General features: G+C 40.5%; 1 protein-coding gene across 2 annotated transcripts; it reads left to right on the top strand.

Annotated features, from left to right (window-relative positions):
- The first annotated feature begins 619 nt into the window (after window positions 1–619).
- Window positions 620–20,310, top strand: ahcyl1 (adenosylhomocysteinase-like 1). Of its 2 annotated transcripts, none has more exons than XM_080444822.1 (17): window positions 620–1,160; window positions 8,748–8,862; window positions 9,249–9,392; window positions 10,315–10,415; window positions 10,508–10,610; window positions 10,868–10,962; window positions 11,514–11,620; window positions 12,708–12,824; window positions 12,944–13,007; window positions 13,114–13,202; window positions 13,674–13,744; window positions 15,321–15,415; window positions 16,430–16,528; window positions 17,011–17,079; window positions 17,432–17,510; window positions 18,911–19,031; window positions 19,238–20,310. In XM_080444822.1, the coding sequence occupies exons 1-17, from the start codon at window positions 963–965 to the stop codon at window positions 19,242–19,244; spliced, it is 1,674 nt and encodes a 557-aa protein (XP_080300948.1). In that variant the 5' UTR covers window positions 620–962; the 3' UTR covers window positions 19,245–20,310. The 2 variants fall into 2 exon arrangements, with proteins under 2 accessions (XP_080300948.1, XP_080300949.1); XM_080444823.1 differs by lacking the exon at window positions 620–1,160 and adding an exon at window positions 5,299–5,420.
- Window positions 20,311–20,563: the final 253 nt, after the last annotated feature.

Raw genomic sequence — 20,563 nt, 5'->3', positions numbered from 1 at the left:
TTTTTTTTTTTTGGGTGGCCCAGCGGCCCACTGGCCCGCGGCCCACCGGGCATTTGGCCGGTACGCCAAATGGCCAGTCCACCCCTGCTGTTAAGGGGTCTATTGGTGGTTGTGTTTTTTTGGGGCTTGTTTCTAAGGTGTTGTTGCTTAATTGGGCTTCTTTCCTAAATGTTGTTTAAACCAGCTGGTTCTCAAACTTTTTCAAGTAAAGGGACCCCCCTAATTAAAATGTACTTGGCCACAGATCTGAAAATATTTTGTGCCAGGGACCCCCATACAAGATTTGTGTATTTAAAATGTTTCAAAAACATTATTTTTTCAAGATTTTTCTTCTTGAAAATAAGCTCACAACGCATCGTAACGCGTTGTGAGCTTGTAGATTGGCTATTTTCAAATTAATAGCTTATGTATATAGGTTCAAAGTGTTCATTCATGTGTCCTATACTATATAAGTTGCTTCTTTTGAGCTTGTTTTCATAGACCTGGTTGCTTATTCCTCTCGAAAAATCTGGCAACACCGCACACACTGCCGACTTGTTCAGGTGACACCGTGACAGCCTCAACACACACACCGCCCCCCTCTGACAGCCTCACACACACACACACACACACACACACACACACACACACACACACCGCCCCCCTCTCTCCTCTCTAGATGCTACTGTCTGTGGAATGGATGGCTGGAGGCTGACCTGGACGACGATGTGTTTCTATTCATGCTTATTTTAAAGTGTAGATCTGATCATTCAGTTTAATTCCAGTGCTACAAGGGTGTCGAGAATACCTTGAGTATAAACTGCTTGCTTTCTTCTCTATCGGGAGATTCGGGACACAAGAAGCAGGGCAACGCGAGGAGGAGGAGGAGGAAGAAGAAGCAGAAGAAGAAGAGGAGGAGGAAGAGGACAACCATTACACTGTTCTGATCACAGGAGGTCAATAAACATCACCTGCATGCCATCATGACCGACGCGGAGGTGGACGGCAGCAAGTCATCGGAGGTCGTTAAACAAGCGACGAAATATGTCAAAGAGACCGAGAACGTTGCGGAGAAATACTCTGCGATGACTGTGAGCAAGAACAGCGACATGAACATGAACGTGGGGGAGCTGCCGTCCGCAGCCTTCACCGCGGTGCCCACGCTTAAGTCTGTCAAGAAGGTATGATGCTCTTCATCACAGACATCACCCATTGACTCTGTGTGTGTGTGTGTGTGTGTGTGTGTGTGTGTGTGTGTGTGTGTGTGTGTGTGTGTGTGTGTGTGTGTGTGTGTGCGTGCGTGCGTGTTGTATAACGGGACGGAAGTGCGAAGGTGCGCATTAGCACTGCAGTACTGTAAATTATAAAACACATCGCATATTCTAGCCCACTGTTTCCCAAACAGTGGATCGGGACCCATTTGTGGTATGGGTCGCAGACACGTTTTTATAGGTCACGAGTACGTTTCAAAACATGAAAAAATAAAAGAGAAAAAAAAGGATTTTTTTTTCATGAATTAAAAACAAATTCAATGATTTTTCAAAAGATAATAAAAAATGAAATAAAAAATGAAAAATCTAAGAAATCCCATAAATTAGAAAACAAATGTTTAAGAAGTACTGAAAATAAGCTCCCAAATGTGAGCTTGTAGATCTGATATTTTCACTATGGTACCGGGCAAACGTCTAATTTCTCTCTTGGGTCTTGAGCTAAAAAGTTTGGGAACCACTGTTCTAGCCTATAACCCGTGCCAGTGTACCAAGTGGGCATCATAGTGCACCCACTGTTCTCATCAACAGTTATTCACGTAGATCTCATAATGCACTAGAATAGATGGAATACCGCAGCCACAGTGCCAAAAGAGCCAGAATCCCTCTGTCCCACAGGATGTGGGGAAACTATAAAATATGTAAAAAGTCAAGCTATTGGTTAACAAAGTTGTGTCCAGTGTTTTGTCTTTATCTGCTCTTGATCAGAGCAGAAATTGTATTCTGTAGGCTACATACAACATCAATCTCTGATGCAAAGCAACTAACTACTTTGATAAAAAAGTATTTTGTATGTCATTCTAAGTTCCTTTATTGTTCCTCCTTCCTGTGGAGATCCCATGACAGTCTGACTAATAAACATCTGCATTTGCAGACTTAATAGTAAACGGTAAATCTTCTCTCATCCACAATGTAAAGTTAAAAAAAAATCGTCCTGTGCAGCAGGGCTTATTATTGTCTGACCCCCTGCCTGAAAGGGCAATAATATGGGGAGTAGGACCAGCCCCAGGGAGTCTGATGTAAAACATATTGGATGGCAGGAATGTGGACTGTTCTTATGAAACACAGCAGCTCTGAGTGTTATGAATAAACCTGAGAGCCCTGTGACTGCCTCTGGTCAAGCTGTGCCACCTGTTTGTGTAAAACAAATAAACGCGATGGGCCCAAGAGATATTGAAAATGATAGAACAGGGAAAATAAAACAAAACGTAGCAGCAAATATCAAGTATGAAAACAGTTAAGATGATGCTGTTCAAGTGGGAACAATATAGTGCACTCTGGAGTTTCACATTATCAACCAACCATGCAGGGTTCCAACAAGTACTACAAGCTAATAGATTCCAAGGAATAGACCCTCCTCCACTCTTTGTGTGTGTGTGAGTGTGAGTGTGTGTGTGTGTGTGTGTGTGTGTGTGTGTGTGTGTGTGTGTGTGTGTGTGTGTGTGTGTGTGTGTGTGTGTGTGTGTGTGTGTGTGTGTGTGTGTGTGTGTGTGTGTGTGTTTCCACGTGTGGAAGTGTGGATGAGTGGAACAACCCTACTCATACATCCAACAGTTACACAATACACCCCTTGGGAGATGGAGGCAGTCACTGTAAATGTATTCATGCATAATCTTTCACATCAGATCTCTGCAAGCAATTTTACATAACCCAGAATGATTATTATTAGATTGTATTATCAGGTCTAGTCAGGTCTAGTAGTATGTATGACATACTTAATTATCCCCCCAGGCCGGAGTGGCCAAAGGCGAGGGATTATGTTTTCACTCCAGTGAGTCTGTCTGTCTGTTCTACTCGTACAGATTTTGTCCGAACCTCACACAAATCTCTATAGTCCTGTGAACAAGACATAATTGTCAGATTTTTCAGATTCTATTCCGATTGGCTACGATTGGCTTCCAAAGTTTGTGGCAGTGGCCAGTTTTGCACAAAATGCCCCAAATCATGAACACAGTGTCTGATTGCCTTGAAACTTAGCACGTACAATCCCACTAGGCCAAGAAAGAGCTGCCACCCTAAGGTTTTCAATGGTGACGGTGCAACAGGTCGCAACAAAGCCCAGGGTAGGCGGCAACCTGGCCTGGCGGGGATCTGCGCTCCTTGTTTATGTTGAGATCCACCAGATGTTATTATTATTTGATTGACAAAGGATGAAATATGAGCAAAGAGCCCATCTCCTCTCTTATTCTCCAGAAAGAGACTCAGACACATTCGCCACTTGAAACTTTGTGCACAAGGTCAAACTAGTCTATGAAACTATTTGGAAAATGGGTTCCCTCTGTTATTTCTGCACACCAAATCTTTCATGCTCAGTATTTGACCACCACTACCTGAGCTATGGTAACAACAGGAGAAAAATCGCTTTAAGATGAGAAATATAACACATCCATATGGACTGGTCTAGTCTACATCATTTTCCCTGTGTGCCATTGACATTTAGAAAGACTGTGTTTTGGAGTATTTCTGTTTGTGCAATTTCTACCTTGACATTCAAATTCTTGATGCTGTGTCTGGCTGCAATGTCAAACTTTCCTACAACAATACACGTGGGAACAACAAACAGATTATAAAATTCATGGTTATTTGTAATTCTGTGGGTTTCGATCCCGACACCATTATGTCCAGATAGTCTTCCATTACAAAGGTTTACTATCAAATAAAGGTCATAGTTTAAACAGAGGGGATTACCAGCATGTATGTTTTTTCACAACACTGTATAATCCGTCACGTCTGTGTTGATCTAAATCACATGGCACCAGTACGCGGACGCCTGTCTGTGAGAGGCCAACGAAGGTGTGGTCATTTTGTAGTGTGGATTTGTCATTTGTGTTGTTAGTTGTTCACTTATACTGTACTGTATAATAATAATAAGTCATACTTGAAGCCACATTTCTGAGTTTTTCCATCTCTAACTTGACTGGGGACAAGTTCTTGGGTAACAGCTGTTAGTTCCCCTTTAGCAGCAGGGTCTGACAGATGATCAGATGTTTTGATTGATTGATTGAATACTTTATTAACAGTTTGCACAGATTAATACAAAAGAATGCTTAAAGGATAACCCAAATAAGCGGTCCTGTGTATCCAATTCCTCGAGACATTTAAAGACAAACAATAATATACAGTAATATGCATCATATATACATCATATATACAAGTATTAATAAGAAAGAAATAAATGTACAGTTGGGGGGGGGGGGGTCATTTCCGGTGATAAGCTTAGACTTTTTACTTTTTACAGGGGCCAGTTACAATTTGCAGCCACCTGTAAACTTGTGCTCTTCTAGAGCGTTTTTGAAGGAGGGTAAGGAGTCACACAGTTTTTTATGACTGTTGGTAGGCATTCCACATTCTGGCATAGCAGTCCCTGTAACATATTTGTGGTGTTGGGTTAATGTTAGGTTAATGTTGCTATATGCCCAGCCTGCATTTTGTCCTTATACCGCCCATTCACAACATGGCTAAATATAATGTTTCTAAGACAGGAACTGTACTTAGACTTAAGATGGTATGGGCTGGGTGACCTGTAGATGCTACAGAAGGCTAATGGAAACGGAGAGTATAATTCCCACGTCAATCCCCTCTTATTAGTACTGTATGGCCAAACTAGTGACTCTGTAGTAGTACTACTCTAAGCTGCTGTTAGTGTTGTGAGGCTGTGTGTGTGTGTGTGTGTGTGTGTGTGTGTGTGTGTGTGTGTGTGTGTGTGTGTGTGTGTGTGTGTGTGTGTGTGTGTGTGCGTGTGCGTGTGTGTGTGTGTGTGTCCTTACATGATATGCTCTCAGAACATTAACAGCTTGGCCATGACTATAACACACTGATTCTAGCAGCTAGTTGTCAAGGGTAGGGAAAGAGAGAGAGAGAGAGAGAGAGAGAGAGAGAGAGAGAGAGAGAGAGAGAGAGAGAGAGAAAACACAGAGGGCTGGGTTGGACGCCCCTACTATCTCGGCCTCCCCTCTCTCTCTCTTTCTCTCTCCAGGTTGGCCATTAGAAATGATGATAATAGCTGGGAACCTCCCCCCACCTCTGCCTGGGAGGGTTGTGGGATAATAACATCAGGGACACCTAGCACCATCACACAGAGGACACACAGCCACAGGGAGACAGAAACAAACCTGAAAGGCCAGGGACTGACCGGCAACCATGGCACACAGACACGGGCATGGGCGGGAGCGGGTGAGTCACGACTATCTCATCACCAGGGGCTCCTATTGTAACTTTAATCAGCAGCTTGGGTACCACTGACACACACACACACACACACACACACACGAACAGTATGTGTCAGTGTCGGTTCTCGTATGCCACAAGTTTTCAATAATGTCTTTGTATTTAGGCTGAGCGGTTCTTAATCCTGAATTACTCACCACTGCAAACTATTCTGTAGGGTTTTAATGGCCATTATATATTATTTGAGGGCTGTCAATTAGTTGCAATATCATCTCTTCAAAAGACCACAGTTATTAATAGGACAGAACTCTGGAGCAAGCCATTGACTGCAACAATAGAACACTGTCTTCAGTAAATCTCTATTTTCCTAAATGTTCTGACCACAGGAGAATGAGTCTCTGCGTATGCAGTCTCTATACTGGGGAAATAAAACACATTGAAATGCAATGCACTAGCCAGAACTTAGTCTTAATCCTCTGGAGTTAAAACTGATGCAAAAAAACAAAAACAAAAAGCTGCTCTGCAAAAAGGAGAGCTAGAACATAGAACCAGCTGCTCATCTCGGTTCATATTGTTTCATTAAGCAGTGACTTTATTTTTTACTGACACTGCAGACTGTTCAGGCCCAGGTATCAATGCCCTTGGAATGAAGTGTTGTTGTGAGAGTATAACGAATGACAGTTGGCAGCATCATTGCACAGTTTGGATCATGTTTGAAAACTTCATTTCTTATTTTATGTGAAACGTAGACCACTAAATGAATCATGAGATGTTTCAAAATCTGTATTTTCAAGGCAATTTGTCCATAAAGTACAAGACATCTTGTAGTTGCCCTTGTGAACCCCTTAAATTCAGAATAAGTAGTATCTTATCCTAATTTTCATAATTGTGTAGAGTTACACCAGGCGTGCCATTTTCACAAGTTCCCAACTCTCTCAATCTTATGTGAAAATCGGTACTTAACCCTAATATATCACATCATTAGTATGCAGTGTTTTACTGCATATTTGTGTGTGTAGTATTTTATCGTTATTTGTCTCACTGCATAAACAGACTAAACTGTCGTTTACATATACAATATGATTATTGAGTATTGCATAGGACTACTAACAATGTAGTGTAATCAGTATTTTATCATTGACACCACTTTAAAGTCAGCCTGCATAAATATACTGAACTGGCATTTACCTGTATATGACTATTGAATATGTCATTCTATAATGTAGAAGTGTTGTATTTTGTCATTATATTACCACTCAGTCTGCGTTAACATCATACTGTGCAGCTCACATCACACTCAAATGTTATCCATCTGTTTTTAGTCAGGCGTTCATGTTGTCCCGGAATTATCAGTTGTGTGTTGTGTCAACGCAGCAAGCAGACGTGTTAGTTTTGACTCCAAACATATTCTATGGACAAAATATCAGAACAAGCCACATAAAAGGCTTTATGGGAAGGAATATTGGAATGGACATACTGTACTACACTTGTTTTCTTGGAAGGGCAAGAAGAGATGGACAAGTAAGGGATTTTTTTTGTGAACTCTGTCCTTCGCCACCATCAATTAGCATTATCTTTTAGGGAGTTAAATGTATCATTCATTTCTTCTTCTACTACATGGCACGCGGCCAACCAAAATCAATTGGGTTGTATCTTGTGAGTCCCAATTGATCCGTCCCTGTCAGTTCTTTAATGGATAAAGGAGCCTGGTGACAGTTTTACCGGTCAGAGCCATAGCCAGGAGGTCTTTAACTGAATCACACGTCATGAGGCCCAGACCTGATGCTCACCTGCAGCCATTCAGTTTCAGTGAAGTGCTACCCAGTCCAGAAACAACCTTCTCACAGGCCCATTCTTGTAGATCTCAAGAATGAATGTGTCACTTCCTTTTAGATAGCGTACAGCCTGCTCATCTTGGGGTTTTTTTCAGCTGTGACATGGCTTGGTATCGCCTGATAATATCTAATTTCCAGCATAGTTTGTTTGGTACAACACATTGTATCGACACATCAAGGATAATGGGCAGTGCAAGGAATTGTCCCTTTTGTCAATAGTATGTATGTTAACGTCAAAGTCTTCATGTGCTAAGCTACTTGGCTAAAAGGGGTTCATGTTGGGACTCCATATCAATCAAACTGCATTAAGTTGGTCCACAGGTGTATAGCCTGATTTATAATTTGCTGTGCATTGTGTCTCGCACTGAAAATAGCTGATCTACAAACTCACAACGCGTCGCAGTGTGATGAGATGTGAGCTTGTAGATCTGCTATTTCTGGTGCGAGACACTGGCACGCAACTAAGTACAAATCAGGCGTAACCGTACTCTGCAGCTCCCCACTGCCCCTGATGACCCAGTTTAAAGAACCTAATGGGACATCTGTCAGACTCTCCTTAATCTCTCTAATGGTGACATCTAAGTGTTGTCTGGCTGCTAGGGCTGCCAGACTCTTAGCTCAGCGTGTGCATGGCAGTCAGTGGAGTTCTTGGATCTTGAGGCTAATTCTAGCCCACAGAGTGCTAAAGAAAGCCAATTTCACATCAGCCACTAGTCTTGAGTTCTATAATTAGCCCTGTTGCACTCTTACGGAATAAATTGGATTTGTGGGTTTATATAGTGACCCTATTTGAGACTCAAATGTATACGTCATTGACCAGCCATGTCGCACAATAAAGATGATGTACAGTATATTCAACTGAACAAAGCACACAGACACTTTCGTCATGCGACATGTAGTATGAATTTGCTTTTAGCATGCCTGCAAACATCCAGGCCTAGCAGCCAGCAGTATTTTATCCACTCTCTGCGCACCCAGGACTTTCATCCTGGGCCCTTTGAAGGGTCTGGTTGACATGGAGGTGAGCCATACCAACAGCTGAAGCCTGTGTATTTGAATGAAGCATAAATCCCAGACTTGGGAGGGAGCTTATAAAAATAGACAGGCCCCACCTCCCTTCTCCCCTGACCCACCTGTGATTTATCTGCTCCGTTAATGTAGAAGGCTCAGATGATGTAGTACCCAGAGCTTTGAGGTGACATATTTTCGTCTGGCCTGGCACAGAAAAAATAAATATCAAATAAAAGCAGAAACTCAGGCATACAGTAGAATGTGTTATTATATTATCTAACGCTCGCTGTATAGCCTACCATTTATTTTCTCTCTCCCTGGGCTTCAGTGTTGACAATAAACAAGCATATAAAGTACAGACGCAAGTCCTGACATGTGCTGCCTGCATGGCATCAAGTGATTCATGTCTATTGTCTACAATTTGTTTATGATTTATACAGTAGTCTATATCCCTGTTGTTTTCCATTGTGTCTGGTGTGCTTTTCAGATCCAGTTTGCTAACACAGAGGATAAACAGGAGTTCAGCAAGTACCCCACCAAGGCTGGCCGACGCTCTCTGTCACGGTCCATCTCTCAGTCCTCGACAGACAGTTACAGCTCAGGTACAACGCACGCACGCACGCACGCACGCACGCACGCACGCACGCACGCACGCACGCACGCACGCACGCACGCACGCACGCACGCACGCACGCACGCACGCACGCACGCACGCACGCACGCACGCACGCACGCACGCACACACACACACACACACACACACACACACACACACACACACACACACACACACACACACACACACACACACACACACACACACACACACACACACACACACACACACACACACACACACACACACACACACACACAAAGACAAAAAGTTCCACCATTTACACAATGATTATAAGTATTAGTTTCATAATTGTATCCTTGTGTGTGCGCCATAATGGTGGCTTTTTGTGTGGTCTCCTGCATTTCCCAGCCGCCTCTTACTCAGACAGCTCTGATGATGAGACCTCCCCACGGGACAAGGCTCAACTCAACACCCAGGGCAGTACCGACTTCTGTGTTAAGAACGTCAAACAGGCCGAGTTCGGCCGGCGCGAGATCGAGATCGCAGAGCAAGGTAAATATTAATCGGTTGTCTCCTCACAGGCACATTAAACCAAGAGCTGGTCTCATTACAGGAACATTGCATCTCAGAATCAGAATCAACTTTATTGTCACATCACACGATCACTCGTGTGCTTGTACTGTATGTATCTAGTATGACGATAGGCCAGAGGAGGATCGGAGTTGTGCTGACTTAAGGCCAATACATACTTGTACAAGAAAGGTTTGGAGGGTCGGAAGGAGTATGGACCGCGCTTAACAGTACATACTGTATGAGTTGCTGTGAGGGCCAACAAGCAATTAGACACTCTGCACCACTGTGGACAAGACAGAGAGGGCTTTGAGCTCCCTGTGGCCACTTTGTTCCCAGATACGTATCACATGGTGTCTGTTTCTGCTGCTCTGGCATTGTTTGATATTAAAGTCCTTCTCTTGGCTCCCAAACAGTTCATGACCCCAGGCTGGGGCTTTGTCAGTTCTCTCCATTGGGAAACATGATCAGGGCATCTTTCTCTCTCTTCTATTCACCTATAAGCTACTTTTTTCATTTCCTTCAACTGTCTCTCCTTCTATCTTAGAATTTGTCTGTCTCTCTCTCTCTCTCTCTCTCTCTCTCTCTCTCTCTCTCTCTCTCTCTCTCTCTCTCTCTCTCTCTCTCTCTCTCTCTCTCTCTCTCTCTCTCTCTCTCTCTCTCTCTCTCTCTCTCTCCCCCCCCCCCCCCACCCAGGTGGGTGTTAAAGTACAGTAGGCCTAAGTGCTCCTCCAGCCTCAATCCCCAACAGCTGATGCTGCCATTGTTGTTCAGCCAATCTACATTTTCCATTACCTGCACACCTACGCACATTGTTCTGCTTATTCCTGTACACAATGAAAAAATACCTTATTTTGTGTCAGTTTCCTCTAAGTCTGTAATCCCTCTGTTTCTCTACATACAGATATGTCAGCCCTGATATCCCTGAGGAAGAGAGCCCAGGGCGAGAAACCTCTGGCAGGGGCCAAGATAGTAGGCTGCACCCATATTACTGCTCAGACGGCGGTAAGTCCATTTACTCAGATACCTGGCTGTCACTACACTGTGTGATTTCTGTCCCTTTCTTATAAGTTTCATTTAATCTCTCTCTCTGTCAGGTTTTGATTGAGACTCTGGTGGCCCTTGGGGCCCAATGTCGCTGGACAGCCTGTAACATCTACTCCACTCAGAATGAGGTGGCGGCTGCGCTGGCTGAGAGTGGTAAGATTCACAGTTAGCTTTTAATTGAACTCTGAGAGTGTACAAAATAAATGTAACCAAATGGACACCTGTAACCCAATGGAACCGAAAGAGTCCATTTGGTTACATTTGTTATGTAAAGGCTTACAGCTCAGTAAACTCAGTCAACATACTACTAACTTAATGGATCTGTACCAGACACCCACACACAGCTATGCTTTTTCTCACTTTCTTTTTTTGTGTGTTTCAACATGAGGTTTTGTTTTATTCCCATGTAGGAATACCTGTGTTTGCATGGAAGGGTGAGTCAGAGGATGACTTCTGGTGGTGCATCGACCGCTGTGTCAACACAGAGGGCTGGCAGGCCAACATGGTATCAGCATGAAATTCCCATTATATACTTAACACCCATCTGTATGAATGAATGCATTTTTTTGTGTGTGTGTGTGTGTGTCTTGTCCATGAGACCCATCCTTTATGGGATTTATAAAACACCAAACAAAAGAAAACAACTACAAAACATCACAATCGATTCACAACAACGAAAAGCTGCACAATAAACACACACCACATAGAAGTAAATATGTCTTGCATATATTTTTAAGAAATAGGCCCCACCCCCAATTTTATTAATGTAATTACAGGCAAACGGTATGGAAAAAACCTGTTTGACAGTCATTGTCAAACAGGGTTTCACACAGATTGGTCCAGTTGTGTTGAGATTAGCAGTTGACTGACAGACAGACAGACAGACAGACAGACAGACAGACAGACAGACAGACAGACAGTAAAAATAATGATTATTATTATTGATAATGATCATTGCCATTTATTTACAACACTTTTTAAAAGGCAAATCTCAGTATGAAGCTCTGAATTTTGTTGCTGATGTTTTCTTTGAATTTGTTCCACTGTTTGTGTTAGATCCTGGATGATGGGGGAGACCTGACTCACTGGGTGTACAAGAAGTATCCCAGTGTGTTCAAGAAGGCTCAGGGCATTGTGGAGGAGAGTGTAACTGGAGTGCATAGGTTAGAATGGACTTGTCATGTTCTGGTGTTGTATAAAAAGCTTATGTTGGCCTTAAACCTTAAACGACTTTTAAAGGATTTCACTGTCGCAGCCAAATTTCCCAATGTCTGAATATAATCATCATGACATGTTTTGTGCAAGTTGAGGCGCACTCCAATCATCAGGATCATTTGGTGTAAGGTGGTATCTTAAGTCAGTCCTTTTCTCGTCTTGACGGTTCTGATCAAATCAAAACCTGTTTAATATTATCACAAGTCTTTAGTCCTGGGGTATGCTCATGGGAAGTTAAATCTTGTGAACCTTGTCAACAACAAATCTCTATTATTTATGTGTAGTACCTCTGCTCTGTCACAAGATGGGGCTATTTCCTAACAGTCCATGTGGTTCGATACATGAAATGTATGTTGACAAATAGAATACTGATTAAATGTAGCATGTAAAGCGTCTTTGGGTACTTAAAAAAACGTTATATCGATTTGAGATATTATTATTATTATTATGCAGTATGTGATTTCGGACGCAACCTTGTATTCCTGAAAATAGTGACCCTGCAATATCCCTAGTCTTTGCCAAACTGTCTTTGTGTGACTTGAAGTATTTTAACAGTCTTTCAGATGCATGTGAGAAGATGTCAGACTTAAGTCTTTTAAAAGTTTTATTGTGATGGTAGACATTAACTGAACTCAACTCAACTGAGCTGAACTGAACTGAGCTGGAAGTGAGAAAACAATTCAAATCGGTATTAGTTCAATTTGACATTGTGGTTTGAAAAGGTTGTAGGCCTGATATTACTGTAGTCCTGCTGGCAGAGATGATAGACCTACACTATGAGCTATAGCAGCTGTCCAAGGGCAGCTCTCCATGGAACCAATTAGCCAGACACCCTGGAAAGGTTACAAAGCCTGAAACCTTAGTGTGTGTGTCTGTGTGTGTGTGTGTGTGTGTGTGTGTGTGTGTGTGTGTGTGTGTGTGTGTGTGTGTGTGTGTGTGTGTGTGTGTGTGTGTGTGTGTGTGTGTGTGTGTGTGTGTGTGTGTGTGTGTGTGTGTGTGTGTACTGTATACTCACCCTCCCACGTCTGTTCTCAGATTGTACCAGTTGTCCAAGGCTGGCAAACTGTGTGTCCCGGCAATGAATGTGAATGACTCAGTCACCAAGCAGAAATTTGACAACCTCTACTGCTGCCGTGAATCCATCCTAGATGGGTGAGTGGAGTGTAATATCGAACGCATGAAATGTGAATCACTGTTAAATATGGTATTGTGTCTCATTTCATGAATGTGTCAATAGCTAATGGGATAATGCCTTTCATCTCCATTGTCAGCTTGAAACGGACCACTGATGTAATGTTTGGAGGCAAACAAGTTGTTGTGTGTGGTTATGGAGAGGTCAGAGTCATTCTTTTATCAAACAAAGTTCTCAACCATAATTTGGTCAATGTTGTTTTCTGACACACATTTATGCTAAATGTACAGTGTTGTGTCATCTGTTCAGGTGGGGAAAGGTTGCTGTACTGCTCTGAAGGCCCTTGGCGCAATCGTGTGCATCACAGAGATCGACCCCATCTGTGCCCTGCAGGCATGGTGAGTGACTGCCCGCTACTCTGCTAATCCTTTAGTACATCAATGTGCTACCTCAATTATCCTTATCTACCACTTAATCCATCGGAACATTGATTAGGCCATGCTGAAAGGCTGACAATCAGTAGAATACTGTTTATTTTCATGCATTTGACTTTATTTGTAATTTAAGGTATAGTTTATATTATTTCAGCTATTATCCTTTAACCACAGGAACTCCACTTTCCCTATTCTGGAGTGAAAATTCAGCAGATCTATAAGCTTGTAGATCTGCTATTTTAGGCGATTTGATGTAGAGGGAAAAAATGAGGGGGCTAAGGATAGAGCCCTGGGGAACTCTGGCCAATATAGGGTTTAAGTAGATACTTATTCCAGTTATTATTCACTTCTAAATCATATATTGCGGTTTACTTATAAATCTCAGTTGTTCTTACACGTAGAATGTAAAATGAAATAACTAAATTGTCCACACAGCATGGACGGCTTCCGTGTGGTCAAGCTGAATGAGGTCATTCGGCAGATGGATGTGGTGATAACCTGCACTGGTAAGCCACCCGGCCTCACACAGTAACACCTTTTTAATTGAGCTTAGATGATCACAATTTTGCAGGCATCGATGCCTCCATCACTTACAATTTACAATTTAGTCATTTAGCAGACGCTCTTTATCCAGAGCGACTTATAGTAAGCAAGGTAAACACAACGTCAAATGCATAGAGACAGTGTAGTGCATCAGTAATCTAGGATCATAGGTAAACCGAGAACCTAGCATCAGTCTAAGCGGTATAATATATTTAAAGGATCTACACCATGAATATATATATATTTTTATATCATATTGTTTTTATGTCCCTCAAACATTTTTCAAAAGGTTTGAGCCTAAATCAAGCCTCAGATATACTCATTCCAACTAACTTCTCTCTGGCTTATAAAGCACTTTCACCTGCAATACCACATTGTCCTGTTTGGCACGGGCGCTATTGAGCCAGTTTGTATGCATGTTATCTCCTGGTTCTGTGTGGAAAAAGTAAAAAAAAAAAAAAAGTGTTTTATTTTGTATTTTTTTGGTTGGAACTGAAAAACGGGAGGGATTGTACCCTGACGTGACGTCACGTCAGGGTGCAAATCAGTTTGCCCTGTTTTGAGACCAATTTACAGAAAACCCCAGATTTGCTGTGAAAGCCTGAATGTTCAAACTGGGGTATTTTTGGGGATAGAAGAGAGGTAGGGGAGACCAAAAACACACAAAAAATAAGAAAAAGTTAAAATTCATGGTGTAGTCCCTTTAAAATATATATATATAATCGTACCTTTGTATAAGAATGCATGGTCGTCAGTACACAAATTGCCCATTGTATGTGCCAGTGTATAATTTTATTTAGCATTTTCAACCCACCGTAAAGCAAAGGAGTTATCTGACATAGCGTAGGTTCAGTCAAGGTAATCTGCTCCCAAATGTAGTTAGATTTCTTCTAAACAGGTAATTCAATTCTTATTCCACCTTTAAAACCTTAAACCTAATTTATACTTCAGCATCATGTTGCTTGACAGAAAATTATGGATTTTATACATAATCTTTTGTCAAGCAAGATGACACAACACATTTTCACTGAAGCATAACATATGACTTATCAAACCATTACGTAGTTTCTATGCTATAGAGCGTCGCAGTTCCCGCCCACTTCCTGTTTTTTTTGGTGCCGGAAGAAAAAACTCAATGCATTTTTCCATTGACATTTCCAAAAATATTTATATCTATTAATTTAAGCCTCGAATCAAGCCATCATGACATGACATGAATCATGACCATAAACGTTTGATTCTGTGATTTTTTTTTTTGTTGAAAACGGCAAAACAAAGGGTATTTATTAAATATAGTATATCATATAATTAAATATAAAATAAAAAAAAATCACAGAAAAAAACGTTTTATGGTCATGATTCATGTCATCTCGTGATGGCTTGATTCGAGGCTTAAATTAATAGATATAAATATTTTTGGAAATGTCAATGGAAAAATGCATTGAGTTTTTTCTTCCGGCACCAAAAAAAACAGGAAGTGGGCGGGAACTGCGACGCTCTATACATTTGTGCTATTGTTTTTCCCCCCTGTTAATTCAGGTAATAAGAATGTTGTTACCAGAGAACAGCTTGACAGAATGAAGAATGGCTGCATTGTCTGCAACATGGGACACTCTAATACTGAGATTGATGTTGTGAGTAATTAGGCGATTAAACGATCATTCAAATAACGATTGACACAATGAATCAAATAGAACTGTAGCCATGTGTAATTGTGATATTTACAATTAAAATGTTTTTTTTTTACTGCTACTTTAACATCAAGACATCTGTTCAGGATCAGATAACTTATAAGCTTTAGTACATTGTTTTCATTTTACGGTCCAAATCAATTGCATATATTTGGCAGATAATAAAATAAAATAAAAGATTGTTCAATTGTTTATGATAATAATCTTCAGTTTTGCCTTATTGTCTCCGCCAGGCCGAAAGGCATGGCGAGAGAGTATGTTTTACCCCCTGTCCGTCCGTACGTCCGTCCGTGTGTCCGTCCGTGTGTCCGTCCTGTCCGTCCGTTAGCAGCTAATCTCTGGCACCGTTGGCCCGGCCGCTGCGAAACTGTGCACGCACACTCCCTGGATGCCAACTCAAAACCTCTGACCTCTGACAAATTTTTCAGATTGGCCTGTTATAGCGCCACCAGGAGGCCGATATGTGCAAAACACATTTATTGATACTACTCCTACAGATTTTGGCCAAACATCACACAAATCGGTACACAGTATCTCTATAGTCATGTGATCAACACGGATTTATCCGATTTCCCATATTCCATCCTGATTGCCTAAGATTGGCTTCCAAAGTTTGCAGGATTGTTCCGTTTTGAACAAAATGCCTCAAATCATGAACGCAGCTTGCGATTTCCGTGAAATTTCACACGCACATTTCTATTAGGCCGACGAAGAAATGCCACCCTTTTCACATTGGCCTGTTATAGCGCCACCAGCAGGTCTAATTTTGCAAACATATTTTTGGAACAAAATGCCTCAAATCATGAATGCAGTGTCCGATTGCAGTGAAAAGCCCTTGAACAAATGGCACCCTTTTCAGGCCACAATAACGTACCTAACCTGGCGGAGACCTGTGCTCCGAGGAGCACTTTATCTAGTTGTATATCAATCTGTTCTGTGACTGTCCTATGTCTTCAGGCAAGTCTCCGTAGCCCAGAGCTGACCTGGGAGAGGGTGCGTTCCCAGGTGGACCACATCATTTGGCCCGATGGCAAGAGAGTTGTCCTGCTAGCAGAGGTACTGAAATGTGACAAAATGGTGTCTTTTAAAAGCTTGAAGGTGTTGTTACGGTATAAAAGGTGCTTTCCCACGCGGCAAGGCCTTAACGTAACACAAGGCTTTGCTTCCCTGGACCTATCTCCTGCAGTTTGCCCTGTGGTGCACTCTCCCAGTTGGATATCTGTGTATTATTCCTGACTGTCTGACAGTATCACTTAGAACTGTTGTTATTTCAAACTTTTGCCTGTCCAATATCCGTTTCCATGTGCATTTCTAGTCCTGTGGCCCTCAACCTTTTTAATTTCCAGGAGTCTTTACAGGTCAATTTGGTTCCATTCCATTTGTACCGTTTGTACAGTACACTCTCAGAGTTACAGCCATGTAAGGGTCCATTTGGAACACTCTCAAGGAACCCTGAGGGTCCCTGGACCCCACTTTGAGAACCACTGTTCTAGTCCATTTGGATTTTCATCAAACTATTCTTATGTGTCGTTTCCCAGGGCCGGCTTCTGAATTTGAGCTGCTCCACTGTACCTACGTTCGTATTGTCCATCACTGCTACAACTCAGGTTTGAGGCTTAGCATTCTCTTCTCTGTACAATAGACATATTTTATGTATGGCAATTGGCAATAGTCAAAATGTTTGACTATTGCCATACATAAAAGATACATGATAAAAATAATTATAATAAGCTATGTATCCAATATTTTGTGATTGAACAATTTCTGGTTCCCATGGTTAACACAAAATGTTGTGTTTAGAGAAGAAAAAACAAATCCTAAAAATGAATCATGTTAGTGTTGTTGTCAAATGTACTGTATGGGGTCTCACTCCTACTTTACCATCAAATGGCAATCCTGCTCCGTACCAATAGGTTTTACCTGACCTATGAGCTGAGTTTTCTATCTATCTATCTCCAGGCCCTGGCCCTGATTGAGCTCTTCAACGCTCCAGAGGGCCGTTATAAACAAGACGTGTATCTCCTGCCAAAGAAGATGGGTAAGAACAATGGGCAGTTTTGTTTAAAAATGAGCCGAAAGTTACAGCTCTCCATCACTTAAACTATGCTGCATGTTAAGGGATACTAGTTAATTACATCCTTAGTTGACAAATATTTTGAAATATACATATATATATTACACAATATATATTATACAGTATATATATATATATATATATATATATATATATATATATATATATATATATATATATACTATCGACTTTGAATGATGAATATTGCATTATTATTATGTAGTATTATGTTTTCTATTCAATCTACACGTCAACAGCCTTCCATAGTGTTTTCTGGGACAATGTAATCACAATCAAAGACGAGGTTACTTATTTGAGCAGCATTCTCGATAAAAATCTCAAGAAATGGCATCCAGAGTGATCACAAAAGTCAAAGAACAAGATTTCGGGGCAGGATCTCCTTGTTCATTGTTGAGTACACTGAGGACTCTAGCTGGAGCCATCATCCAGCCCCATTTTGACTATGCTTGCACTAGTAGCAGATCTAAGTTCTGAGCTTGTATATCTGCTAAATCTAGAGAAAAATGCATTCTACTATACTGACCTTTTGGCAAACTGCTAGTAAAGTAAAAAATATATAAAACAAGCAATAAAACAATAAAAAATTGACCAACTGATGCTACAGTGTACAGTATATTAATGAAAAAAGCAGACTCATTGTTACATATTCTGTAGTCAGACTGCTTAATGCTCACTTTACAGTTTTTTTTAGCTCATCGCTGCCACCTTGTGATGTGGCCTCAAATGTACATCAACCAACACACCTAGTGAACATGAATAAATTGCATAAATACAGTGGTGGAAAAAGTACTCACACATTTTACTTAAGTAAAAGTATCAATACTGCAATGTAGATAATAATATAAATGTACTTGAGTAAAAGCACAAATGTATTGGTATCAAAATGTACTTAAACTACCAAAAGTAGAAAGTACTCATTATGCAGAATGTCCCATTTCACAAGTTTTCAAATGTATAAAAATCTTTTGAAAATAGTAGATCTACAAGCTCACATTGTGTCGCATCACGACGCAGTGTGAGCTTGTAAATCGGCTATTTTCAAATTGCTGAAATGCATATAGCGCTGAAGTGGGTAATGTGTGTTTTGTAATAATAATCACAAATATACAAAGTACTAGTTACTAGAGTTTTCAAATTGTAGTGGAGTACAAGTATAATATTTGCCTCTGAGATGTAGTGGAGTAGAAGTAAAAATACTGTAAATTGGAAATACTCCAGTAAAGTAAAAATACCTCAAAATTGTACTTAAGTACAGTATTTGAGTAAATGTACTTAGTTACTTTACACCACTGCATAAATAGCACCATGTTAATGAAGTGCTGTAAATGGGTCTCTTTCTCCAGATGAGTATGTGGCCAGCCTGCACCTACCTAACTTTGACGCCCATCTGACAGAGCTGTCCGACGAGCAGGCCAAGTACATGGGCCTGAACAAGAATGGTCCCTTCAAACCAAACTATTACAGGTATTGTAGGCTACAGATTTGTTTTACTAAAATGTGTTTTCTGTAACAATTCAATAATGTTGTTGTTTTGTCATTTTATTTGTAGGAGTAGCAATAGTGGTAGTATAAATCTGCCATTCCATACAATTGTTTTTTTGTTTATAAATCATGCGTAAAATTACAATGTTTTGCATATCATATTTATTTTCATAATATTATTTCCTCAGGTATTAATTGGAGTGTCTGATGCTGTGAGTCTGAACACACTATGGACCTCAGACAAGAGATATCGCTTTATTTTGTAAACATTGCTAAACAGAAAGAATGGAAGAATTATTTTACTTATGCTGAATGTAACTTGATATTAGCACTTCAGAATATTAATAAACATGAGAAACATATACATGTAAAAAGTGACCAAGTATAACATTAACATGTCTGTCACTTGCCTGCTTGCATGCTCATGTCTATGTATTAATTTAGTTGCTATTGCTTAAGTTTCTAGATCACACTGTTGTTGATTTGTGTATTTACTCTTAATATCACACACAGTGCCAAATGATGGCCATAATATTGAAAGAGCAGATATTGAAAGAGCAGAGTGTGTTTTGGTCTATCAATTGTATTAAATCGTAAGTACATTCCATGAGGCAGGGTTAAGTTAAGTGACCCATAATGAACTCTGTGTTGACACTGTGTTTTATAATTTTTGATGTTTCATAATCATGCGCTTTGATGAATCTTATTTACTGGTATTTTGCATACTGACCCTTAAAGTTAACATCCAGTCATCACAGTTTTATCCAAAATTGATCGAGGCAGAGTCTATTATATGAAACATCTTTTTAAATGGTTGTACCTCCATCCTCCACTGTCACATTCTAATTTCAGGCTGAAATTCTCAACTGAAATACGTAATGAAGAAGAGGTGTACAGTAGAGTATATTATTTTGACTGGATAATACCTTAAAAGGTCATGGTATGAATGTGCCTTTACAATCAATTATTGTAAGTAAATATCATTACACATTACTCGATATTTCTTTTATCTTTTTTTAAAAATCACATAGAAGTGGTTAATCCACTGTCTTCCTTCTATTGCTTCTGTTATTAATTATTATGAAGTATGTTATAGATTTGACATAATAGACGATATTTATGTTTTGCCATATGATTATCATTGTCACTTAAATCATTTATATTTCCAATGTGCTTAGAATGTATATGTCTACTATGTATTACAGTATGTGGAAAAAATGTCATAAATCAGCAATAAAGTCAACCCTGTTTAACAGCGAAAGCTTAACTTTAAACAAAGTCTACACCTGTGTTTATGTCTGTGCATGTTTGCAGTTGGAGAGAAAAATTAAAGAGAGAGCAGCTACACAGGAAATTCCTGAGTGTTATTTAAGTGTAAAGATACTGTAACTACTGTGTACTTTAACTAGACATGTCGCATACTTTATTTCAGGCTTAGATCCTACATTCATCAATGCTCTGCATACTGCTACATTCTCTGCATTGCTCTCGCTCGTCACCCTGTCGTTTAACTG

Source organism: Gymnoscopelus braueri (assembly GCF_963280865.1).
Source record: "Gymnoscopelus braueri genome assembly, chromosome: 12".
NCBI classification, from domain to species: domain Eukaryota; kingdom Metazoa; phylum Chordata; class Actinopteri; order Myctophiformes; family Myctophidae; genus Gymnoscopelus; species Gymnoscopelus braueri.
The sequence above is the reverse complement of the archived record's forward strand: the minus strand, read 5'-3'. Positions and strand labels throughout refer to the sequence as shown.

Bases quoted from the DNA above. Each gene is read 5' to 3' on its own strand.
- ahcyl1 (XM_080444822.1), top strand. From the start codon at position 963: ATGACCGACGCGGAGGTGGACGGCAGCAAGTCATCGGAGGTCGTTAAA. The intron at 1,161-8,747 runs GTATGATGCTCT...TGTGCTTTTCAG, and splicing joins CGCTTAAGTCTGTCAAGAAG to ATCCAGTTTGCTAACACAGA. The intron at 13,203-13,673 runs GTGAGTGACTGC...TTGTCCACACAG, and splicing joins ATCTGTGCCCTGCAGGCATG to CATGGACGGCTTCCGTGTGG.